At 45.3% G+C, this 26,043-nt stretch overlaps 1 protein-coding gene across 6 annotated transcripts in view; it reads right to left on the bottom strand.

Moving 5' to 3' along the window:
• lrp2a (low density lipoprotein receptor-related protein 2a) overlaps nucleotides 1-26,043 on the bottom strand; it is a 70,824-nt gene that overhangs the window by 24,627 nt on the left and 20,154 nt on the right. For 2 of the 6 annotated variants that reach the window (XM_036958840.2, XM_036958841.2), the window contains exons 13-47: nucleotides 23,316-23,522; nucleotides 22,952-23,154; nucleotides 22,721-22,861; nucleotides 22,354-22,557; nucleotides 21,498-21,690; nucleotides 20,528-20,653; nucleotides 19,930-20,060; nucleotides 19,501-19,638; nucleotides 19,100-19,384; nucleotides 18,664-18,903; nucleotides 18,397-18,516; nucleotides 18,053-18,169; nucleotides 17,132-17,512; nucleotides 16,818-16,832; nucleotides 16,274-16,522; nucleotides 15,328-15,539; nucleotides 15,031-15,215; nucleotides 14,698-14,926; nucleotides 8,851-9,028; nucleotides 8,530-8,658; nucleotides 7,648-7,814; nucleotides 7,408-7,551; nucleotides 7,119-7,228; nucleotides 6,423-6,600; nucleotides 5,956-6,169; nucleotides 5,022-5,261; nucleotides 4,615-4,803; nucleotides 2,658-3,578; nucleotides 2,352-2,517; nucleotides 2,031-2,189; nucleotides 1,654-1,943; nucleotides 1,213-1,413; nucleotides 940-966; nucleotides 790-828; nucleotides 448-690 (exon numbers count right to left, since the gene is read on the bottom strand). In XM_036958840.2, the coding sequence (XP_036814735.2) occupies nucleotides 448-690; nucleotides 790-828; nucleotides 940-966; nucleotides 1,213-1,413; nucleotides 1,654-1,943; nucleotides 2,031-2,189; nucleotides 2,352-2,517; nucleotides 2,658-3,578; nucleotides 4,615-4,803; nucleotides 5,022-5,261; nucleotides 5,956-6,169; nucleotides 6,423-6,600; nucleotides 7,119-7,228; nucleotides 7,408-7,551; nucleotides 7,648-7,814; nucleotides 8,530-8,658; nucleotides 8,851-9,028; nucleotides 14,698-14,926; nucleotides 15,031-15,215; nucleotides 15,328-15,539; nucleotides 16,274-16,522; nucleotides 16,818-16,832; nucleotides 17,132-17,512; nucleotides 18,053-18,169; nucleotides 18,397-18,516; nucleotides 18,664-18,903; nucleotides 19,100-19,384; nucleotides 19,501-19,638; nucleotides 19,930-20,060; nucleotides 20,528-20,653; nucleotides 21,498-21,690; nucleotides 22,354-22,557; nucleotides 22,721-22,861; nucleotides 22,952-23,154; nucleotides 23,316-23,522 (6,971 nt within the window). The remainder of the gene's footprint in view (nucleotides 1-447; nucleotides 691-789; nucleotides 829-939; nucleotides 967-1,212; nucleotides 1,414-1,653; nucleotides 1,944-2,030; nucleotides 2,190-2,351; nucleotides 2,518-2,657; nucleotides 3,579-4,614; nucleotides 4,804-5,021; nucleotides 5,262-5,955; nucleotides 6,170-6,422; nucleotides 6,601-7,118; nucleotides 7,229-7,407; nucleotides 7,552-7,647; nucleotides 7,815-8,529; nucleotides 8,659-8,850; nucleotides 9,029-14,697; nucleotides 14,927-15,030; nucleotides 15,216-15,327; nucleotides 15,540-16,273; nucleotides 16,523-16,817; nucleotides 16,833-17,131; nucleotides 17,513-18,052; nucleotides 18,170-18,396; nucleotides 18,517-18,663; nucleotides 18,904-19,099; nucleotides 19,385-19,500; nucleotides 19,639-19,929; nucleotides 20,061-20,527; nucleotides 20,654-21,497; nucleotides 21,691-22,353; nucleotides 22,558-22,720; nucleotides 22,862-22,951; nucleotides 23,155-23,315; nucleotides 23,523-26,043) is intronic. The other 4 variants (XM_036958843.2, XM_090215619.1, XM_036958842.2 and 1 more) reach the window with 3 other exon arrangements.

Here is a 26,043-nt window from a genome sequence, read left to right as displayed (position 1 = left end):
CAACCCAACTGAGATGGTTCGGATGAGTTGGACCGCAGAGCAAAGGAAAAGCAGCCAATAAGTGTGGGAACTCCTTCAAGACTGTAGGAAAAGTATTCCAGGTGACCTCATGAAGTTGGTTGAGAGAATGCCAAGAGTGTGCAAAGCTGTCATCAAGGTAAAGGGGTGGCTACTTTGAAGAATGACTTGTTTTTAGATTTGTAAAACACTTGTTTTAGTAACTACATTATTCCATGTGTTATTTCATAGTTTTGATGTCTTCACTATTATTCTACAATGTAGAAAATAGTAAAAAGAAAAAGAAAACTTGAATGAGTAGGTGTGTCCAAACTTTTGACTGGTACTGTATATTTTAGTGACCTTTACAACACAAAAACATATATCTATTCTTCATGAACTAATCTTTTTACTTTAGATTTGTAAACAAGTTTTGTTTTGAGGACTTACGGCAGTTTTGTTCGTCCGAGGTGCCGTTGTCATAACAGTTGTTGATGCCATTGCAGATGTAGTCCTTGGCGATGCACCGTCCGTTGTTGCAGGGGAACTCAGTGTTGGGGTCGCACGGACTGAACAGGCAACCTACCTCATCACTGTTATCCCCACAGTCGTTGTAGTGGTCACAGCGGTAGTGGTAGGGCACACAGCGACCATTCGCACAAGTGAACACAGTGGGCTCGCAGGTGTGGAAGGCTGTCAATCAAACCAGATACAACATTATCAGAGCTCTAGCCAATGGACAGGGAGAGCAGGTGAAGATGGACGGGTGTACAACATAGAGGCGGGCTTTACCTGACAAGGCAATAAATGCGGCTGCCATTTGCACTTGGACTGCATGTAAGATGTAAGTACATGTATTCATTAGTTTAGGATGGGGTCAGTAGAAAAAAACAAGCAGCACTAAATAGCTACAATAGATTAGTGAACTGCAAGCATACACACCGGAAGTTTGGAAATCATTCTTGGATCCTGTAAAATGTTTGTTGCAGTGAGAAACAGAAGGCTGGTTAGAGGCAGCATGTTAAAGACAGTTAAGAGTAGTTCAGAGAGTGAAGGACAGAGCAGGTGCAGTGATAAATCAATCATAATTAGCTGTAATCACAACCACATTCAAGACATGCAAAATCATCACATTGCAAGATATTTCTAAATAGACGAGACAAACAAATATGATTTGAGAAAACAGGCACTACTTGTGGCCACTGAGCACCATACCACAGACTCTCTCCAGTTCGTCGCTTCCGTCCCCACAGTCATTGTCATTGTCACACTTCCACTGAGCACGGATACAGCGTCCATTCATACAGGTGAACTGGCCTTCCTGGCAGCGGGTCCCGTTGTCAGGGATACAGTGCTTGTTGTCGGCCAGGTACCAGCGACCCTCTGAGGGACACTGACACTCAGCACCCTGGGGCCCTGCGGAGAGGGACAGGGGGACAGGCATCAGACGGATGGGGGGGTATGACAGACAGGCGTACCACAGCCCAACTCACATGATCCCAAAACAACATTACAACACCAAAACAATAGGATGCTAGAGAAGATCACATTTTCAATGGAAGTTTGGTCCAACTCCGACATTTAGCTCAGAAACTACAGCCTGCTTCTATTTGATCAGAAAACTTGAGGATTAAAACAGGGCCTAACTTCTAGTACCTGGGGTACAGATGTGACTGCAGCCTCCGTTGAACTGCTGACATGGGCTGTTGCACTGTTGCTGCTTGTTGCTGGCCAGCACATGGACGTCCATAGGCCTGGATGGAAGGTTCTGGGTCATCACCCTCTGGTCAGACCCATCGTGCTTGTTAGCCCGGTAGATACTGCGTGTGTTCCAGTCAGTCCAGTAGATGTACTGGCCATACATGGTCATGGCGAAAGGGTAAATGGCTGTGCTGACGATGACCTCCCGATTGGCCCCGGTGAGAGAGCAGCGCTCAATCTTCTGTCTGAAAACCAGCACATATCTTTAGCATCAACATGAAAGGACAACAAATTACTTGTGAGAAGAAGGTAGCTTTATAAGAGGGTCTTACAGGCTGGCGTCTGCCCAGTACAGTCTCTGCTCTTCATAGTCCAGGGTCAGCCCATTGGGCCACACCAGACTACTGTTTACAATCTCTGCCCTGAAGTTCCCTCCCAAAGTAGAACGTTCAATCTTCGCATTCGTCCCCCAGTCTGTCCAGTACATATATCTGTGTGGCATGGAAGAAGACAAGTTTTCCCATTGTTAATCAATGATTGCACAGTGCACATTCAACACATGCTGAATATGTGATACTGAGTGAGCGCTCTTGTTATCACAACAGAAGGAGTGAAACGGTATTAGCATTCTTGGCATTTCTGGCCAGTCTTACCCCCTGCAGGGATCCAGCATTATGGCTCTAGGCCGAGGCACATGAGCGATGATGGATCTCTGTGTCCCGTCCACTGCCATGGAGCTGATAGTCTGGTTGATGTAGTCACTGTAGTAAATCCTTTTGTTGATCCAGTCATAGGCAATACCATCAGGAGCTCCAAGATCTGCATGGACACAAAACACAACACATAATGTAGAAAAGTACTGCAATAAGCAAATAGCACAAAAAAAGGTGAAACCAGATCATTAATTACAGTATGATTTTGTAACATAACAAAACAAATCTAGCTGTTAAGTGTCTTACCTGAAGCCACCACTACTGGAGGTGAGGGAGGAGATGAAAGACTGATGAAGCTAATCTTGCTGCTCCCAGCCCCTGAGCTCTGGGTGAAGTAGATCCTATTGTCTGTGCGGTCAAAGTCCAGGGCCACAGAGGTGCCGGGCACGTTGACCACAGGGAAGGGCAGTCCGTGGTCATCCGTGTCCAAATGCAGGCTCTGCACCGTACTCTCTGTTGTAAAGATGAGGTAATCATCCCGCGACACCACACAGCCCTTGTTGTCCGTCCCCAGGTTGCCAAAGGCACAGCCACACTTCTTGGTCTGGTTCCCGGGGAGGGCGAAGCAGAAGTGGGCACAGCCTCCATTGGTCTCCAGGCAGGGATTGTTGTTGAGCTGCTGGGCCGAGCTGGGCTGGATACGCTGGTCGTAGATGGTCACGTCTCTCAGCATGTTGATGTTGTCTCTGATGACTGTAGGCTGCTCTGTACTGCCAGGCTCCTTACTGGCCTGGAACACCTTCTTCAGGTTCCTGTCCACCCAGATGATGCTAGTCTCAAACACAGTGATGCCATAGGGAGTCGGGTAACGACTCCCAAACCGGACTACCTCTGTCTCGCCCCCCTGAGGGTTGACCCGGGCTATCATATCCAGAGAGTCATCCACCCAGTAGACATATCCAGTCTGGTAGTCCAGAGCCAGACCTCGCGGGGTTATAATCCCAGACGACACCAGCACAGTGCGGTTGGTCCCGTCCAGCAGAGCTCGCTCAATCTTGGGGTTCTGTCCGTAATCTGCCCAGAACAGGTATCTGTTTTTAGGGTCCACCACGATGTGGCGTGGCATGTCCACTTGAGTCTTCAACAGCACACGTCGGAAAGTGGTGTTCAAGCGCAGAACCTCCACATAGGTCTCCGTCAGGAAAGCATTCGTGAAATAGAGGTTTCCTGAAAAGTCAAATTGACATATATAAATGAAAGGGTAATGGGTATTAGATGATGTAGGAAAGGCCTGTGGTCATGTAGTTCTTATTGAGTGGTTGCGTAAGGACAGGGTAAGCCTGCTAATTTGCATAGTCACCAGGAGCTGGTTTCCCACACCCAGATTAAGCCTATTTCTGGACAGCAAAAGCAGAAATAGGCTTATATATAGTCTGGGTCCGGGAAACCGGCATTTGTTTAGTATAACCATCATTTAAATCCTTATTGGCCACAGTACCAAGATAAGTAGCATTCTCCTGTCCATTATACTAATTTCTTTCCAGTCAACTGACTGTTATATAAACCAGCCTGCTCTCTGGAGTCAGGCCCTGTGTTGAAGCCTCTTACGCTGTATCCATGGATACCTACTACAGGCTGACCTTTACTTCCTCTACCTGCTGTAGGGCCCATAGAGAATGACAAAGGCCTCTAGTGGCCAAAAGGCCATTTTAGCATAGGCAGTGCCATTGTGGGCTTCTACAATGCTTCCGCCATTTTAAAGTAGTCAAAGTAGTCAACTGGGCAGGGGTTCCAATGGGTTGTGCCTACCTGGCAGAATAATGTCATGATTATTTGTATCAATCCAGTGGCCATTTGTTTTGCAAGCTCTGCAATCACACAAGCGCTACAGAAACACAGCTAGCCAAACAATGGTCTCTGGCTGGTGCATAGTTTAATTAAAGGGTAACTACACCCCAAATTCTAAACGTCTTAGATATTTCCCAGAACTCAAAGGTGGTCTCCTGATGTTGTTAAAGGATTGTTGAGGACTTAAATCATCAAATGTAGGATGTTTTTCTATTAACAAAGTGTGATTTTGAATAAACCCCCCCCCCCCCCCAAAAAAAACTGGGAAAAACGGAAACCTGGAAAAACAAAACGGAGAAAAGGGAATTTGGGAAAAAAACTAGCAGAATCAGGCAAAAAATAAAACAGATTTTATAGTGCCCTACTACTGGCATAATTGAAACACTTTTCATTTGATCTCTCTGAACATGCCTACCTGCAGCCCAGTCCACGGCGATACCTCGTATCCCGTTGCGTCCGATTCCAGACGTGACCACACTGTCGAAACCTGCTCCGTCAGACTTGATCCGGCGGATTCCATTCTGAGATGTCACGGTGCTGCTGAAGTCACACCAGTAGAGGAACCCAGAGGGCATGTGGACGTCCACATGCAAAGCATTGCGGCCTGCACGACACAACCAGAGATGTAAGACACAAACACTTCAGTGGTTGCTTCAATGTCAGTCACACTGTCACATCAGAGTATATTGTCTGAGAACCAAACAAAGTGTTGTTTCCTTGGTATCATGTAGCATTCATAAAGCATCCATAAAGCCTCCACATGCATGACATAAAGAGTTAGAATGCCCTGCAGCAGGAGTTTTATATCTGAACAACACCTACCTCTCCCAGCCACTGGCACCATGGCCTCAGAGTGGTCAGCCCCCTCCAGACTGAAGCCTTTGAGGGCAGATAGCATGGAGATGACCACGTAGGACTGGTATGAAGCACAGGTTCTGTTGTCAGCGCTCAGCTTGAAGCCTGTAGCACAGGCACAGGTATACAAGCCTCCGGGCCGCGGTAGACACAGGTGCTCACACAGCCCCATGTTGTTGCTGCAGCCGTTGGATGTACCAGCCGAGGCTGCAGAGGCAAAGACCACATGGTGGATTAGGACATCATTCATATACAACAGGAGTCTGGACAAATAGAACTAGAAATGTATTAAGAATTCCCGAAACAACTTCTAGGTCTTGGACGACAAGCGCAACGCCAGGGACGTTTCAAAATGAGACTAAACTATTACAAATGACTGGAACTGGAAGTAACCTGCGCCTCATTTCTTAGTCATCATTGGAAGAATCTGACGACAACACCACTTTGATACATTGTTGTCAAATCAGGCTCACGGCTGGTTTAACTCCTAGAAAACATGTCCCTCACAGTATCTGCTCTGTTTTAGGGGATAAAGGAACACGGCTTGTTCCGTACACAATGCCCAGTGTTCCTAATAAAGGACGAGGAACTGGTCAACTAATAATCCACTGCGTCTCCCTAGTAATTACCCAGCAGCTATCAAAAACACCGAAGCAATACCATAATTCAGCAATGCTATTTCTTTACCACAAAAAAAACAGAACAGACAGAATACATATGTTTGCATACTGATTAAACACTCAACATAATAAAACACTCAACATAATAACTGGTAATCCTGACGCTTCCAACAAGTTAATGGTTCTCATTTAATTAACCAACGCTTAGGTCTCAATCCAGATCAATGGAGTGGGGTTCATATTTGCTTGGCTGTGTACCATCAGGTCCCTCAGATACTCACTCTCCCTGTAGTGCACCTTCAGTACTCTCAGTCCAGACACGTTGTCCCGCAGCACCACCTTGTTCGCACCGGTGGCCTTGTCCACGCGCTCTATCACCTCAAAGTCCCGGTCGGTGAAGTACAGGAAGCTCTCATGAACAGCAACACCCCAGGGATGGGACAAGCCTGTCACTATAGTGATGCGATTGGTCCCGTCTGGGTCGCCACGCTCAATCTATGGGGTTTTATTAATATCAAGACTGCCATTAATAACATGTCAAATATATGGATAATAGGCATTGAGGTGGACTACATAAGTGGTATATTGTTAAGAGTCAGACACAGGAATCATAGGGCACCCTATTCCCCATATAGTGCACTTGAATCGACCAGAGCCCTATGGGCCCTTGTCAAAAGTAGTGTACTATATAGGGAATAGGGTGGCATTTGAGACACAGACAGTGGTTAAGGTAGTGACGGCTGCCCACCATTCCGGCGCCTGTGACAGCCCAGTACAGCTTGTTCTCACTGATGTCCACAGTGATGAACTCCACCTGATCCAGGTTGTTGGTGAACAGGGTGACAGGATTGGAGCCGTCCAGGTCTGCGGCCGCCACCTTGGCAGGGATGCCGCTCTCTGTGCCCTGGTCTGTCCAGTACAGTTTCCTTACAGAGAGACACACGGCTATGAATACAGCCCCTCGACATCTCCATCACCTCATATGAGAACCTCTACAACAGATTCAATCCACGTGTGAGATGAAGCGGGAAATGTGTATCGCAATTATGTCATTAAAGAAAAAAAGGAATGTCCGCAACTCTGGTAAACTCCCGTGGTGATATAAGGAGACCCAACTGTTTTGTGCTTCTGATTACCAGAGTTGCAGACATTCCTTTTTCTTTGATACGTTCTTCTGTCCTGCAGCTGATAAGTTGGATTTGCATATTCCCCCCCCCCCCTTTTTTTAAATCATGTCATTACACAATTGATATGCTAACAATGAATAGGTAATAGGTGTACATATTCCCAGGTGGTGGCTTGTTGGAGTGGATTGTGTTGTGTGGTATACAGTAACAGTGGTAAGTCTCTCTCTGGGGGTGGAGCAAATGGCAGGCAGGCAGATAGGGCTCAGTGACTGTGGAGATGAGCAGCCGTGCCAGAGCAGTGTTAAAAATGGGCTTACCCGCGTGCTGGGTCCACAGCGATGCCAACCGGAGTGCCTGCGCCAGTCGGGGAGCCATTATTGGTGATGAGAGTCTTTCTGTACTGCATCTCCCCTCTCAGCCTCAAAACCTGACAAAACACGCAAATGCACGCACATAATGTATCAGATATCCCTGACGGAGGGAAACCAACTGAGATAACGACTTTATTTGTCTAAATACGATGATCACGATCAGCACCCGTTCATTTTCCAGAATAACTGCATTGCTTTCTACAGGAGCGTAGAGAGTATGGATGTTTCAGCTCACCTCAATCGACTGGCTGGCTGGGTTGGTGTAGTACAGGTTCTCTGTCATCCAGTCCAGGGCCAGGCCCACAGGGGAACCCAGGATGGCTGCCGGGGCAAACTCTGTCCTGTTGGTACCGTCCGACTTCACCCTGTGGATCTCACCCTACAGAGGAGAAGGGACAGGGGTTGGTCAGAGCCTAGGGACAGTAGAGTAGTCTCACTTCGGGTCTCTGTTGGTGTGGACAGTGTGAACACTTACCGGGTGCTCCACCCAATAGATGGTCTGCTCAGTGTTGTCAAAGTCCACATCGTATCCATTCTGAAGTCCAGCAACAGGCACCATGGCATCGTTGCTCTTGACGTCCGGGTTCAAGGGAATGCCGTATATGACGCTATCTCTTACCACCACCAAGAAAGGATCCTCAACTGCAGGAAAACAAAACTATTCATCACCAAACAGCTCCAAACGGACATGTCTATAGCCTGATTGAATTTTTTAAAACAGAAACAAATACTACAATTTGGTATCACCATACTTTCTTCCTAAGACCTCTTAATGTTGAAAGAAGGTTGAAAGAGGAGGGGGTTCAGATGGGCTGGTGAAACTTTGTTCCAAAGCCCTGATTTGCTTTGTCATCAGAGATTAGAATCAATGGATAGCTCGGGGGCATTTTCATTCTTGGGTAATTCACCTCTCAGGGGAGAATGCGTTCTGCATGGCTAGAAAAAGCTGAAGCCCTGCAACCTGATATGGGTTAAGCTGTTGACCTAAAGAGGACTCTCTGGACTTCACATTAAAGGTCCCTTGTCTTATTGAAACCTTAGCCACACTTTTATGATCCTAAATATTTACTTCTGGAAAGGGATTTTACAACAGAATTTAAATGGGATACTGTTGACAAGTCCCTAGCCTCTAAAATATGAGTCTGACGCTCTAGGAGCTGGATAGACCCCCTTAAAATATATTTGCAAAGAGCAGCTCTGTATGTAGGCTCGAGAAGGATTTACTGCAATTCCTACTCCATTAATAAAAGCTTTATGAGTTATGAATGTTACAATCTATCTGTTCCATCTGACCTGACTTCCTTTTTAATCAAACTGTGAGTGATGAGCGTTTCCCTCAGGTTGGCATGGAGCCTACCTCTGGCACAGGTGATTTGGTCTGCAGCCAGGGTCCAGCCTGAGGGGCAGGCACAGGAGTAGAAGCTGGGCCCCACGGCCGACAGCAGACAGATATGAGAACAGGGGCTGCTAAAGCAGTAGTTTTCACCTGCACACAGGTCCCATAACACACACAAGAAAAAAAAGTCAACCGTGTTCAGTCACCTCTGGTTTCATTCTGAAATGTCATTTCAAATACAATGACAAAACTGTACTGTGGCAATACCAGCTTATGATATCACCATGCCAAATATGTATTTTCAGTTGGCCTACCATATACTACTGTATGTCCTTGTCCTACCTGCGGGCTGCCTGGCCGGGTGTACCGCCACCAGGCCCATGGGCTGAGGAAGGTTGTAGAGCATCACTGTCTGGTTCCCCCCGTGCCACTTATGGGCTCGGATAACGCGGTTGATGTATCTGTCGGTCCAATACACAAAATCCTCAAAAATGGTAATTGCGTGGGGATGTTGCAGTACCTTTTTATTGAGAGCAGCAAAAGACAAGAAGTGCATTTTATTGATATTAACCCACACAAAAGGAGGAAATAAGCACATTTGAATAAAAATTATATGATGTATGTAATGTTCTCCTAGCTTAAAAACGGTATCATTGACATCTACACTGAACAAAAATATAAACGCAACATGCAACAATTTCAAAGATTTTACTGAGTTACTGTTCATTCATTCACTGCCGTGAAAAAGTATCTGCCCAGACTTTTTTTCCGGCATATTTTTTACACTGAATGTTATCAGCTCACCAACCAAAACCTAATGTTATATAAAAGGGACCCCGAGTGAACAAATAACACAAAAAATGTATACATATTTCGTTTATTTATTTAAAAAAACGTAATGCAAAACCAATGCCCCCGTGTGAAAAAGTAAATCGCACCCTTAAACTCAATAACTGGTTACACCATCTTTAGCTGCAATAACTGGTTACACCATCTTTAGCTGCAATAACTGCAATCGAACACTTCTTGTAGTTATCAATTAGTTTCTCATTGCGCCGGGGAGGAAGTTTAGCCCACTCCTTCGTGCAGAACAGCTTCAACTCAGTGACAATTGTGGGTTTTCCAGCATGACCTGCTCGTTTCAGGTCAAAACTTTCAATTTCTTGTTCTTCAACCATTCTGATGTAGACTTGCTTGTGTGTTTTGGATCATTGTCTTGCTGCATGACCCAGCTGCGTTTCAGCTTCAGTTCACAGACGGATGGCCTGACATTCTCCTGTAGAATTCTCTGATACAGAACAGAATGTATGGTTCCTTCAATGATGGCATGGCGTTCAGGTCCTGATGCAGCAAAGCATCCCCAAACCATGACACTACCACCACCAATGCTTGACCGCTGGTATGAGGATCTTACTGTGGAATACAGTGTTTGGTTTTCGCCAGGTATAACGGGGCCCATGTCAGCCAAAGAGTTCTACTTTTGACTCATCGGTCCATAGAACATTGTTTCAGAACGCTTGAGGATCATCCAGGTGCTTTTTGGCAAACTTAAGACGAGCATGTCATGTTCGTCTTAGTGAGCAATGGTTTCCGCCTTGCTACTCCGCCATGAATCCCATTTTTGCCCAGTGTATTTCTGATGGTGGAATCATGAACATTGACCTTAGCCGAGGCGAGAGAGGCCTGGAGATCCCCGGATGTTGTTCTAGGGTTATTTGCAGAGGTGTGGACTCGAGTCACATGACTTGGACTCTGACTTGAGTCACAAATTTGATGACTTGAGACTTAACTTGATAGAAAATAAAACAACTTCAGACTTGACTTCGACTTGGAGTCTCAAGACTTGGGAATCGACTTATATTTGAGACTGATGACATCTGCCCACATTTTGTTACGTTTTGTTACTCGTTTTGTGGCACAGAGTCTCCGTAGATTGGGCGCACGCAGCCAGAGACAGTATCGCACTTGGCCCCCCAAAAAATATATTAGCTAGTGAAACGCACACTCGGCCCTCTGATTGGATCAGCAAACTGTCAATCAACACAGGTCGGGTGAGCTACAGTAGCGTAGTGAGAACGTTTTGCGGGATCGAGAGTGTGAAATTGAATGAGAAAAATACATTTACAAAATCTGTGGTGTAAAGTACTTAAGTAAAAATACTTTAAAGTACTACTTAAGTAGTTTTTTGGGGGTATCTGTACTTTACTATTTCTTTCACATTTACTCCACTACATTCCTGGAGAAAAGAATATACTTTATACTCCATACATTTGCCCTGACACCCAAAAGTATTGGTTACATTTTGAAGCAGGACAGGAATCTTGTCCAATCCACGGACGTATCAAGAAGAAATCCCTGGTCATCCCTACTGTATCTGATCTGATCTTACTTTGATGGTTTTTTTATTTTATTCTACCTTTAGTTAACAAGTCAATTAAGAACAAATTCTGATTTACAATGACGGCCTACACCGGCAAAACCCGGATGGCGTTGGGCCAATTGTGCGCCGCCCTATGGGACTCCCAATCACGGCCGGTTGTGATACAGCCTGGAATTGACCACGGGTGTCTGTAGTGATGCCTCAAGTACTGAGATGCAGTGCCTTAGACCGCTGTGCCACTCTTGATACTTTAGTATATTTTATCAATTACATTTACTTTTGATACTTAAGTATATTTCAAAGCAAATACCTTTTTACTTGAGTCATTTTCTATTAAGGTATCTTTACTTTTACTGGAGAATGAAAATTGGGTACTTTTTCCACCCCTGTAAAAAATGTAGCCTACCATTTATATTTAATATTTATACTTTTGCTTATTCAATTTGGTCAGCCTGACGGGCCGACTGAGGCATGGGAGCTGGTTGAGCCGGCTGAGGCATCTCGTGGGAGCCTGACGAGCCAGCTGAGGCATCCCTGGTTGCTTCGGCAGCGGCACACGGACCCGACATCACCAACAAAAAACAACAACAAAAAACTCCCTGATGCTTCAAATTGTGGAGTCAGCATTCTGTAAGGACAGACGCTGGGAGACGAGAAGCAAGTACAGGGAGTGAATATTTAATGAAAAAAAAAAGGAACCAAAACACGAACAGCGTCTGGACAAGGGACACATAATGACATTAATGCTGACTAGGGAAAGAAACTGAGGAAGTGACAGATATAGGGGAGGTAACGTGATGGAGGCCAGGTGAGTCCGATGAAGCGCTGATGCGCGTAACAATGGTGACAGGTGTGCGTAATGATAAGCAGCCTGGCGACCTCGAGCACCAGAGAGTAGGAGCGGGAGCAGACGTGATCAAACAAATTGTTTGGTGATCAAGAACATTAACTGTTTATTTTTCATGGTCACCTGCAATGGGGCTTCAAGCAACAATTACTAGCATGGGCTTACTGGTCATTTGGTATGTCAAAATTGCTTGAAATGTATAATTGAGTTATGAACCTTGCATTTGTTCATTATTAGATAATCAAAATGTGTTGTAGACAAAATAATGAATAGGGCTGTCTGGTAGCCTCAATAAATAGACAAAGATTTCGTGACCTTGGTACTATAAGGTTCTATCAGCACCAAGCATAGTTCTGAGATATTGAGCATCAGTTTTCACATCCCAGAACTGTTTTGTAGTGAATTATTTTTTCAAAACCCAATAAGGTCCTCACCTTAAAAATACCTAAAGTACCTACAAACACTGTCTGCCATCTGCCTGGTACAGTTGAAACCGTGATTCATCCGTGAAGAGCACACTTCTCCAGCGTGCCAGGGGGCATCGAAGGTGAGCATTTGCCCACTGAAGTCGTGTTACGCCACCGAACTGCAGTCAGGTAAAGACCCTGGTGAGGACAACGAGCACGTTGATGAACTTCCCTGAGACGGTTTCTGGTAGTTTGTACAAAAATTCTTCAGTTGTGCAAACCCACAGTTTCGTCAGCTGTCTGGGTGGCTGGTCTCAAGACGATCACACAGGTGAAGAAGCCGGATGTGGAGGTCCTAGGCTGGTGTGGATACACATGGTCTGCGGTTGTGAGGCCGGTTGGACGTACTGCCAAATTCTCTGAAGCGATTTTGTAGGCAGCTTTTGGTAGAGAAATGAACATTACATTCTCTGGCAACTGCAGGAAAGTCCACCACAGCTGTCGCCATGCCAATTGCACGCTCCATCAAAATTTGAGACATCTGTGGCACCGTGTTGTGTGACAGAACTGTACATTTTAGAGTGGCCTTTTATTGTACACAGCACAAGGTGCACCTGTGTAATGAAACTGCTTTTTAATCAACTTCTTGATATGCCACACCTGTCAGGTGGATGGATTATCTTGGCAAAGGAGAAATGCTCACGAACAGGGTTGTAAAACCAATTTGAAAGAAATAACAGGGTTGTAAACAGACATTTGAGAGAAATACACTTTTCATGCGCATGGAACATTTCTGGGATCTTTTATTTCAGCTCATGAAACATGGGACCAACACTTTACATGTTGCAGTCATATTTTTGTTCATTATGTATCAATGATTTGATATATACAGTGCCTTGCGAAAGTATTCGGCCCCCTTGAACTTTGCGACCTTTTGCCACATTTCAGGCTTCAAACATAAAGATATAAAACTGTATTTTTTGTGAAGAATCAACAACAAGTGGGACACAATCATGAAGTGGAACGACATTTATTGGATATTTCAAACTTTTTTAACAAATCCAAAACTGAAAAATTGGCCGTGCAAAATTATTCAGCCCCTTTACTTTCAGTGCAGCAAACTCTCTCCAGAAGTTCAGTGAGGATCTCTGAATGATCCAATGTTGACCTAAATGACTAATGATGATAAATACAATCCACCTGTGTGTAATCAAGTCTCCGTATAAATGCACCTGCACTGTGATAGTCTCAGAGGTCCGTTAAAAGCGCAGAGAGCATCATGAAGAACAAGGAACACACCAGGCAGGTCCGAGATACTGTTGTGAAGAAGTTTAAAGCCGGATTTGGATACAAACATATTTCCCAAGCTTTAAACATCCCAAGGAGCACTGTGCAAGCGATAATATTGAAATTGAAGGAGTATCAGAGCACTGCAAATCTACCAAGACCTGGCCGTCCCTCTAAACTTTCAGCTCATACAAGGAGAAGACTGATCAGAGATGCAGCCAAGAGGCCCATGATCACTCTGGATGAACTGCAGAGATCTACAGCTGAGGTGGGAGACTCTGTCCATAGGACAACAATCAGTCGTATATTGCACAAATCTTGCCTTTATGGAAGAGTGGCAAGAAGAAAGCCATTTCTTAAAGATATCCATAAAAAGTGTCGGTTAAAGTTTGCCACAAGCCACCTGGGAGACACACCAAACATGTGGAAGAAGGTGCTCTGGTCAGATGAAACCAAAATGTAACTTTTTGGCAACAATGCAAAACGTTATGTTTGGCGTAAAAGCAACACAGCTCATCACCCTGAACACACCATCCCCACTGTCAAACATGGTGGTGGCAGCATCATGGTTTGGGCCTGCTTTTCGTCAGCGGGGACAGGGAAGATGGTTTTAATTGATGCGAAGATGGATGGAGCCAAATACAGGACCATTCTGGAAGAAAACCTGATGGAGTCTGCAAAAGACCTGAGACTGGGACGGAGATTTGTCTTCCAACAAGACAATGATCCAAAACATAAAGCCAAATCTACAATGGAATGGTTCAAAAATAAACATATCCAGGTGTTAGAATGGCCAAGTCAAAGTCCAGACCTGAATCCAATCGAGAATCTGTGGAAAGAACTGAAAACTGCTGTTCACAAATGCTCTCCATCCAACCTCACTGAGCTCGAGCTGTTTTGCAAGGAGGAATGGGAAAAAATGTCAGTCTCTCGATGTGCAAAACTGATAGAGACATACCCCAAGCGACTTACAGCTGTAATCGCAGCAAAAGGTGGCGCTACAAAGTATTAACTTAAGGGGGCTGAATCATTTTGCACGGCCAATTTTTCAGTTTTGGATTTGTTAAAAAAGTTTGAAATATCCAATAAATGTCGTTCCACTTCATGATTGTGTCCCACTTGTTGTTGATTCTTCACAAAAAATACAGTTTTATATCTTTATGTTTGAAGCCTGAAATGTGGCAAAAGGTCGCAAAGTTCAAGGGGGCCGAATACTTTCGCAAGGCACTGTATGTAAAGAATGTAAATACAAAAAATGATTTGCTCACCAGATCGCTGGCCAGAACCTGTTTCCTGTTTTTGCCATTGTAATCACAGTAGTCAATAAAATCCAGGTAGGCATCCGCAAAGTAGAGCAGATTGTTGGGATAGTCAATGGTTAGGCCGTTGGGCCAGTACAGTTTGTTGCTTATGATGGTTGTCCTCATCTTCCCGTCCATACTGGCCTTCTCAATGTGAGGGTTCCTCCCCCAGTCTGTCCAGAACATGAGGTGAGCACTGCACAGTAGATCAACTGTTATAGTTACAGTCAATTACGCTGTTTTCATTCATTACATATTGAATTTCCACTGTGTACTCTACTCTCAAAAGATGAGCCTCACCTGTCCCTTGGGTCCAGCACAATGGCTCTGGGATTGGTCACATTCTCACTGACCAAGACAGTCCTGTGGGTGCCGTCCAGTTTGGACACCTCAATGGTCTCCAGAACATAGTCAGTCCAGTATAGGTTCCTGCCCACCCAGTCCACTGCCAGGCTCTCTGTCACTGTCACTCCACTGTCAAAAACCTGTCAAATCAACACACATATGTTTAAGTTATTGGAGTTCATTCATTACTCTAGAGAATGTAGAAAACGCAGCATTTCTTTCGTGGGAAATGGAAGGGCATTCGGTACTCACCACAGCCCTGTCGCTGCCATTTTTGTGAGCGCTCCATATTCTGTCCTGGCTGGTGTCAGACCAGTACACACGGTCAGTCACTGAGTCAAAGTCCAGCGCCACAATGTTTCGTCCATCCCGGACCAGCGAGCGGACCACATTGGGTTGAGTGGTTATGTCATCAGACACAATCTGATTTCGGCTGGCGACTAAAAGCAAAGCCTCGCGTGAACCTGGAAAAAAAATATACTCTCTTTTCACCTGTGCATTATAATTCAAACAAGACTTCACATCAGCTGTATACAATTCTTCCTTAAACTACAAAACAAGATAAGTTGAGCTCCTAAGATATCTACAGCAGGGAATCAATGCAGCCCTGTTGGGAATAATGGCAGATTGAATTACAGGGATTTTCAACTGGTTATCTTTGAGGTAGACGGGCTCATGTCAGGCACACTGCTCATAAACAAGCCCTTTGTTGTTGATTATGTCCTAATTACCCGGAGAGAGAGTCAGTGAGTGACATATATGTTATTTGTCTTATCTGGGGAAATCAGAGTAGAGTGGGGAGAGAATGGAGAAGAGAGAGAGTGCATCCGCTCGGTGGTCTGGTGCCAACACTGGCTCCCTTCAGACCATTCATGTCCTGTCCTGTCCAGCCACTGGGCAGTTTATCATGTCTGTGTGGGCCAATCAGATGCACTGTATATCCATCTCTGCCTGTCATCTAGGAGACTGAATTTAATCCACAGTGGGAGGATGTGTCTTATTTTGAAATTAAGCCAATTATGTTTAGAGGAAACATACCTGAGTATGTTGTGGACTAAATGGATTGGTCAAATCTATATGATGGATTGGTATGACAATGTACGGAAATCGTTTCTAAGAGCACAAAATGGGAATGCGGCGGATGCCAATTCAACACCCCCCCCCCCCCCCCCCCCCGCACACACATCCTCCTCCTGACCTGAGACCTTGCATGCGCGTTGGTCAGCCTCCAGAGTGTATCCGTCGGAGCAGTGACAGCGAAAGGAGCCTCTCTCGTTGAAGCAATGCTGGCTACACAGGCCAGGGGGGCTACACTCGTCTACGTCATCGCACGTCTTCGAGTCGTTACTCAGCTGGTAGCCCATGGGACACGTGCACTGGGCCCCAAACGGCCCCTGGATGCAGCCGTGGGTGCAACCTGCGTTGTTGTCAGTGCAGCTCTCTTGGTCTAGGATGGTAAAAAGAGGAGAGTCAATAAGAGATAGCTGCTCAATTAATCACAGTGCTACAAATAGCACGTTCTACCCTAGAGAATATTTTGTGAATTTCGTCAAAACACACCGTTAGTACATTCTGAAACACATTTTCTACACGTGTAACTACAGACAAGAATTTCCCTTTATCCTCCAATTGTGTTTTGCACCATTCTACCCATATTGAGTTGGTTAGTGTGGATGGCAGGTTTTGGGATGAATCAAAGCTACACGCGTGAGGTTTGTACCAATGATTGAGGTTGTTCCTACCTGGCAAGGGCTCGTCTGAAAGCAGTGAGGAAGGCAAGAAGGAAGGAAATCATAGATCACTTTTAAGTTAATACAGAACAAATCAACACATGCATGATTTGAACACAAGATTCCACACATAACACAAGTTCCTCACAAACATTAACGCACTCAATTGGTTGTGACCAGAAATGCCGTGCAAAATATGTCAAGATTTCAAGTGACCAGTGAAACTAGACAATTACAATGGAAAATTTACAGAGAGTGCACTTCATTTTCGTAACATGACACTATTAGCATGCTGGCCTAAAAGGCAGAGAGAGATGGTGACTTACTGCAGAGCGGGGACTCGTCTGCACCATTGGGGCAGTCGGGATTGTTGTCACACACCCTGCTGATGTTGACACACATGCTGTGGCCCGGGCACTGCCACTGCCAGCTAGGGCAGCGGAAAGGTGGCGTGGGGCAGTCTCTCTCGTCACTCATGTCCCTACAGTCGTTGTCGCCGTCACAGAGCCACCGTTGGTACACACAGTTGCCGTTGTCACAGCGGAACAGGGTGGTGGGGCAGGTGCGGGGGGGACAGACGTGGTGCTCGTCTGAGCCGTCCTCACAGTCCGGGTGACCGTCACACTCCCAGGTGGAGGGGATACAGCTGCCGTCAGACTGGCACTGGAACTCACTCTCATGGTGGCACATCCCTGGGGGTCTGGTGGCTGGGCAGAGCAGGAGAAGGCAAGGTCAGACAGTGTAGTGAAGTGTGGCTGAAGCTCAGGAGGAAGCCTCAACAGAACCTCGGCGATGATGTCACTTCACTGAGAGTAATGCTCAAACTGCTGTGCTCTGAGACCCGTTGGTTGATCAACTCTGCATGTAGAAACTGATCCTTGTATTTTCTTCTTGTGACTCAAAACATTGAGTTGGTACACTTGCAAAAGCCATCGCATTCTACTCTGTATCAAAACCCACTATTTGGACATTCTAGAACACACGTGACTACAGACCAAAACAATTGTTTTTTTATACAATTGTGTTTTGCAACATGCTAACCGTATTCAGAGGGTTAGTGTGGTTGGCAGGTATTGGGATGGATCAAAGATACACACGTGAGGTTTAACCAATGATTGAGGCTGTTCCTACCTGGTAAAGGCTCACGATCATCTGATAGCAGTGTGGAAGGCAAGAAAGGAGAATATATAAACTGATCATTACATTTTCTTGTAACTTATATAGAAATAAAGAGGTTGAATACTCACGACAGCCAGACTCATCTGAGTGATCGCTACAGTCAAAGACCCCGTCACAGCGGTAGTAGGAGTTGATACACTGATGTCCATTAGAACACTTGAACTCATAGAGAGTGCAGTTGTAAACTGAAAAAAAAACAACGACAAAGGGTGCCGTTTAGAACACGCAAAGTCGTTGCGCGTTCTGTTTAATACACATGGAATAAGATCAATGGGATAAGAGGCTAACGTACGCTTGCGTTCGCGGTGTATTCAATTGACTTGAAATTGTGTGACACTTGTTTGTTTGGCGCTGTCCAACTATGCAAGTTCCTAAATACAGTACAGTGCGGAAATAACACAGAGAGACTCACTGCAGCCCTGTTCGTCAGCCCCATCCATACAGTCTCTGTCACCGTCACACACGTAGCTGGGGCCTATACAGCGGTGGTCTGGGCACTGGAACTGTTCCGGGTGGCATGTACCACTGAGGTCTGCCAACACAGAGAGACCAATGGAGCTAACAGTTAAATGCAACACAATGACTGACAGTCATTCTCAAAAAGACACTCAATAACAGAGGTATTACTCCTATGGTAAATGTGAGAAAAATAAAAGTGGTCCTTGACTCGTAGACTCACTGCAGTTGGCCTCGTCCGAGCCGTCTCCACAGTCGTTGTCTGTGTCACACAGCCAGATGTGTGGGATACAGCGGTTGTTGGCACAGGTGAACTGGTTGGCCGCGCAGGTGCCAGGGGTCTGGGTGGGGCAGTCCCGCTCGTCACTGCTGTCAAAGCAGTCGTTGTGCCCGTCACAGTGCCATCCACTGGGCACACAGTGCTGGTTGGCACAGGTGAATGCCCTGGGTGAGCAGGTGGTGTCTGAGAAAGAAAAGTAAGGATTGATGAAACATCATTTTTTGGCTACTTTTTAACACCGTAACAAGCCATTCTAAGTATACTAAAGTATACAAAATATACGTATAAGTATATTAAACATTATTACTAATGCCCCAATAAAGTGCCTTGAATGACAAACAGTTAGTATACTCCATTGAAACGTAATACAATGCATTACTATGAGCTCCGCCACAGTTGGCCTCATCACTGTTGTCATGGCAATCGTCAACGCCGTCGCATCTGTAGTTCTGAGGGACACATTTCCCGCTGGTGCAGGAGAAGGAATTGGAACCGCACTGCAGCGTAGGGGGCTCGTTGGAAGGGTCCTCTACACACGTCTGCTGGCTGGGCGCCAGCTTCATGCCATACGGACAGCCACACACCCTCTGCGAGTCCGGCGCCGGGAAGCAGAAATGGCTGCAGTCTCCATTAGGATTAGTATTCCTATTGCAGAAGTTGGAACCTGAGAGGGGTAGCAAATGAATCCAGTGATGGCCACAGAGTTATCCTCCATCACATAAACACCGCAGCAGGGGGGGGGGGGGGGGGGGGGGGGGGGGGGGTGACAGAGTTTCTCACCGGTCTGGGAGTTGTAGTTGAAAGATTTGACGTGCATGATGTGGCTGATTCCCCGCCTGATGATGACCATCTCTCCCCCGTCAGTCTTGCGCACACGCACGATCCCACCCAGGCGCCAGTCAGTGAAATATGCATAACCTGGATGGGCCAAGCAGGAATGCTCATGAAACTTGAGACCCGGCGTTGGGAATGCCAGGGCACAACCTATGACATTAGCGATTTTTATCTCTTATCATCACTGAACTAAATGTTTGAGATGACACGGTAATTGCTCTCTCTAATGATCATCAATCAAGCTGGATGGACGAGTAGTAATGAAATTCTAACGATGAAGGCTTCTATACAGTAACAAGGTCGCTTTAATGCAACTGATGGAACCATGTTGCAATCCATTCTTCGTGAATTTAAAGAGGAGAAAATTGAAATCACCTCCAAAAATGGTGAGACCAAAAGGATGTGAGATCTGAGTGATGCGCTCCAAAGACAGCCTGTCCTGCCCATCAAAGGTGCTGTGTTCGATCTTATCAAAGAAGGCATCCACCCAGTACAGGCGCATGGAGCTGGGGGGGGAGACAGGACGAGTAGGACAGACATTCTTAAACACTGTTGCACAAACATATTGTCAAGAGGAGGATTAGGGAAGATCAGTCTGATAATAGGCTTAATGAGATCTTACAGACGTCGGATCTTAATTTGATCATTCTTTTGTCGCTGAGAATTTTGCTGGACAGCAGGAAATGCAGATGAGCTCCGTGATGAACATAAATTCACTAAAAACCACACTAACATACAGTAATATTAACACTATTCCACTTTTCATGCAGCCTCACTTTGACCAGCTAATAGCTTACAATGCACATAGTGTCACAATTTCTAAATGTAGTGACGAAGTCAAACCTATGCATCGGATTTGCTATGAATGAAACTACTATTTGTTTTTTTTGACGGAGTGCTACTGGAAGATGAAGAATGGCGTATTGTGAGGCCATTCCTTTGGTCCTGCTAGGCTCTGGGACCATTGGCTCACCTCCAGTCGATAGCCAGGCCGTTGGGCCAGCCAAGAGTAGTGTTCACAATCGACAGGGCATGTGACCCATCACACCAGGCCCTCATAATCTTCGCTGGACGATACCAGTCGGTCCAGAAAATATACCTGCCAAATAAAAACATACACATTAACCAACACTCACACTTATATGGAAAAAGATCATAGTGTCTTTTTCACCTCAACCCGAAGTAGACTCTGGCTTTAGGTCCACTTCAAAATCTTTTATGAAGTGAGAAATATAGACCGTTTATTTCAGAGCTCCCCCGGGCTTTTTCCGTTTAAGCCAAGTTCTTAGTGTTCACTACAATACCAGCCTTCATGCAGCACTAATCTAGGCTGTTGGACTCAGAGGCCTTATGACTTTGAAGCTATTGGAAATGTCCCACTAGCACTAAATAAAGAGTCCTTTTATCAGGTTTGGGATTTAAAGTGCGAACAATCTGTGAATGGGTCGGTACCTCTCGCATTATACTAGGTGTGACTAGACACAACTGCTCAGTTTGCTCATGCTTTTTTTTCATGTTCTTAAGAGGCAGGGATCCAGGATGAAAACATGGGCCTCCGAGCCCTGCTGGGTCTGGCTAATGCCCTCACTAAATTGTGCATGCCCAGGACAATGGAGTACTTGACCAATTTCACACACTGTCTTTGTCTCCCTTTGACATCCCATGGTCCTTTAAATGAATCTCAAACAAATATAATCCGATCAGCATTTATATTAATGAACTGAATAGAATCAAACATTGGGATATTATGCTGTAAAAAGCATGCATTCATCGGTAAAGTCAGCATTCTTCAAGCCTCAACAAAGATATATAACCCTATCACATCTGCTCTCCCTGCCTCTCTCTTGTTTTTGTTGCAACATTAAGGCTGGAAGTGGCGCCGAGCCTCTCTCCCTGACCCCCCCCCCCCCTCCCTCTTTGAGGTCCAGCCCAGCTGTATTTACCCAATCACAGGGTGTACCACGATGGACCGTGGGTTGTTCAGGTTGCGTATGATGGCTCTCCTGGACTGATCGGCCACCTTCATGACTGAAATGCTCCTGAAGCGCGGGTCCGTCCAGTAGAGGTTCTTTGAAATCCAGTCGTAAGCCAAGTCCTCCACGCCGTCCACTCTATTGGCAGCTAGCACCTCCCTGCCTGTGCAGATCAAAGCGGCGACACCGCCATTTAGTACAGAGATGAAAGAGGAACACATTTAAGTAAATAGACTGTCAGCTTGCATTTGTGCTATGTAGGCCTGACAGAGAAAACTAGGGCTGGTCAACCCTATGTTGCAAAAACAACACCACTGATCAGTACAGATTGTGGTTTCATTTTCTACTGTCATTTCTTTACCACATTAGTCACTTTTTTACATGGAAGTTGTAAGATAAATATTGAATCTTCGACAACTTGTATTAATTATGTTCCCAGTGTTTGTTTTATCACATTCTGGTGCCTGACTTTGAGCTGTTACGTGATAGTTTCACTGGTGTCCATGCTCCTGCCCGTTCCCTCCCTCCCTCTCCCCTCCCTCCCCCACTGCACTACCCGGCTCCATAAGGCACTCCCCTAACTGCCGGTATAAGCTTGGCTGGATCACATGCTTGAGCTCTCTGCTTGAAAGGATATATGTGGGGATGTAACCATGGTTACAAAAAAGTATTTCCTCACATTCTAAAAATGAAAAAAAAAAAACATTCAGTAATAATGAACTACAAATTCAGTTATGAAAATATGTTTAACAGAAAATTCGGGGTTTGATTCTAATATACAGTATCGAGTCATCCATCCAATCAAATTAATGTAGGCCGCTCTCACCGGTGCCATCCACTTTCTGCTTGTAGATGATGTCTTTGGCCGTGTCTGAGAAGAAGATGGCATCGTCCTCTGCGCTGAAGTCCACCCCAACGAAGTAGGAGGGCGTTCCAGTGACAGGAAGGATGACATCCTCCTGAGAGGACAGGTTGAAGGGGATGCCTCGGACAGCCAGCTGGCTGGAGAAGAGAAGGAACTGCCTCACCGCTAGCGAGTGAGAAGAAGACATCCACCATGAACCTCCAGATCTTCTACCTCATATGTCACACCACATGGGCACTCACAGTATAAAGGACACAGCACATTGAAGTGTACCAAGTCCAATGTTAATAGGGAAAAAAACGAAACAAGGTTTGTGTGTTGGCCTTACCAACACATCTCTTGCCGTCAGCATGCAGGTCGTAGCCCATGCGACACCTGCAGCGGTAGCCCAGCCCTTGGTTGTCTGACCTGTGGCTTAGAATACAGATCTGCTCACAGCCGTCCCTGTCTACCCCGCAAGGGTTAGCCACTGAGAACACAACACAAACGCTCAGCCACTGACAGAACATACAGAAGTGGGGCAGATCAGCGGAGTGGTTGTACCAAGTGACATGCTTACCATACGGTTGTCTCAGTTGGTGTACCACTTGCACTCCATGTGGGGTCTGAGATGTGGTGTAGATCACCTGAGGGTTTGTGTCACTGAACTTGTTGGCTTTCATCACGGCCATCTTGGTCCAGTCAGTGAAATACACAGTGTGCTCAAACAGACTGATGCCAAAGGGATGGGGGATCACAGCACCTCCATGGACCACTGTTTTCCTGAAAGGTGGAGAGAATACCCTGAGCAGACTGTACATTTACCATTGTGATAGACAGGGAAATGGCATTGTTTTGACTTCTTACATTTGGTCTCTCCAGACATTTGGCCAAAAAACATCACATTTGAGCCCTTTCATAAGGAACATATCTGGTATGCTTACCTATGAAGCCCATCATATGTGGTGGTTTCAATATAGTCGTAGCGGCTGTCGACCCAGTAGACTCGCTTAGCATCAATATCCAGTGTGATCCCTGCTGGCCAGCCCAATTTAGTCCTGATGATCCCATAGCGATTGGTGCCATCCATGTAAGCCCGCTCCAAACCTGGCTCTCCATTCAGAGAGTCCCAGTCTGAGAAGAACAGGAACCTGTGAAGAAAATGTGTTTTGGCACAGATTAGGTACAGGTTACCAGTACAGTAGGTTGCACAAAAGTTGTCAAAGACTCCAGACACCTAAGCCACAGACTGTTCTCTCTGCTACCGCATGGCAAGTAGTACCAGTGCACCAAGTCGGGAACCAACAGGACCCTGAACAGCTTCTACCCCAAGCCACAAGACAAGAACGATAAATAGCTAATGAAATGGCTACCCAGACTACCTGCATGGACCCTTTCTTGCACTAACTCTCTTGCACTGACTCTATGCACACACATTGGACTCTACCTATATACAGTGGGGCAAAAAAGTATTTAGTCAGCCAGCAATTGTGCAAGTTCTCCCACTTAAAAAGATGAGAGAGGCCTGTCATTTTCATCATAGGTAGACTTCAACTATGACAGACAAAATTAGAAATTAAAAAATCCAGAAAATCACATTGTAGGATTTTTAATGAATTTATTTGCAAATTATGGTGGAAAATAAGTATTTGGTCACCTACAAACAAGCAAGATTTCTGGCTCTCACAGACCTGTAACTTCTTCGTTAAGAGGCTCCTCTGTCCTCCACTCGTTACCTGTATTAATGGCACCTGTTTGAACTTGTTATCAGTATAAAAGACACCTGTCCACAACCTCAAACAGTCACACTCCAAACTGCACTATGCCCAAGACCAAAGAGCTGTCAAAGGACACCAGCAACAAAATTGTAGACCTGCACCAGGCTGGGAAGACTAAATCTGCTATAGGTAAGCAGCTTGGTTTGAAGAAATCAACTGTGGGAGCAATTATTTTGACCCCACGCAAGATCTCACCCCGTGGGGTCAAAATGATCACAAAAATCAGCAAAAATCCCAGGGGGACCTAGTGAATGACCTGCAGAGAGCTGAGACCAAAGTAACAAAGCCTCTACCATCAGTAACACACTACGCCGCCAGGGACTCAAATCCTGCAGTGCCAGACGTGTCCCCCTGCTTAAGCCAGTACATGTCCAGGCCTGTCTGAAGTTTGCTAGAGAGCATTTGGATGATCCAGAAGAAGATTGGGAGAATGTCATATGGTCAGATGAAAGCAAAATATAACTTTTTGGTAAAAACTCAACTCGTCGTGTTTGGAGGACAAAGAATGCTGAGTTGCATCCAAAGAACACCATACCTACTGTGAAGCATGGGGGTGGAAACATCATGCTTTGGGGCTGTTTTTCTGCAAAGGGACCAGGACGACTGATCTGTGTAAAGGAAAGAATGAATGGGGCCATGTATCGTGAGATTTTGAGTGAAAACCTCCTTCCATCAGTAAGGGCATTGAAGATGAAACGTGGCTGGGTCTTTCAGCATGACAATGATCCCAAACACACCGCCCGGGCAACGAAGGAGTGGCTTCGTAAGAAGCATTTCAAGGTCCTGGAGTGGCCTAGCCAGTCTCCAGATCTCAACCCCATAGAAAATCTTTGAAGGGAGTTGAAAGTCCGTGTTGCCCAGCAACAGCCCCAAAACATCACTGCTCTAGAGGAGATATGCATGGAGGAATGGGCCAAAATACCAGCAACAGTGTGTGAAAACCTTGTGAAGACTTACAGAAAATGTTTGACCTCTGTCATTGCCAACAAAAAGGTATATAACAAAGTATTGAGATAAACTTTTGTTATTGACCAAATACTTATTTTCCACCATAATTTGCAAATAAATTCATTAAAAATCCTACAATGTGATTTTCTGGATTTTTTTTCTAATTTTGTTTGTCATAGTTGAATGTACCTATGATGAAAATTACAGCCCTCTCATCTTTTTAAGTCGGAGAACTTGCACAACTGGTGGCTGACTAAATACTTTTTTGCCCCACTGTATACTTAATTACACTTACACCCTAACATATACACACACACAATACAGTTGAAGTCAGAAGTTTACATACACTTAGGTTTGAGTCATTAAAACTCGTTTTTCAACCACTCCACAAATTTCTTGTAAGCAAACTATGGTTTTGGCAAGTCGGTTAGGACATCTACTTCGTGCATGACACAAATCATTTTTCCAAAAATTGTTTTGAGACAGATTATTTCACTTATAATTTACTGTATCACAATTCCAGTGGGTCAGAAGTTGACATACACTAAGTTGACTGTGCCTTAAAAAAGCTTGGATAATTCCAGAAAATGATGTCATGGCTTTAGAAGCTTCTGATAGGCTAATTGACATCATTTAAGTCAATTGGAGGTGTACCTGTGGATGTATTTCAAGGCCTACCTTCAAACTCAGTGCCTCTTCACTTGACATCATGGGAAAATCAAAAGAAATCAGTCAAGACCTCAGAAAAAAACTTGTAGACCTCCACAAGTCTGGTTCATCCTTGGGAGCAATTTCCAAACGCATGAAGGTACCAAGATCATCTGTACTAACTATAGTACGCAAGTATAAACACCATGGGACCACGCAGCCGTCATATCGCTCAGGAAGGAGACGCGTTCTGTCTCCTAGAGATGAACGTACTTTGGTGTGAAAAGTGCCAATCAAT

This window comes from Oncorhynchus mykiss, chromosome 22, assembly GCF_057628025.1.
Source record: "Oncorhynchus mykiss isolate SJ-2025 chromosome 22, ASM5762802v1, whole genome shotgun sequence".
Taxonomy (NCBI): Eukaryota; Metazoa; Chordata; class Actinopteri; order Salmoniformes; family Salmonidae; genus Oncorhynchus; species Oncorhynchus mykiss.
Note: the sequence above shows the minus strand (reverse complement) of the source record. Positions and strands in the feature narration are given on the sequence as shown.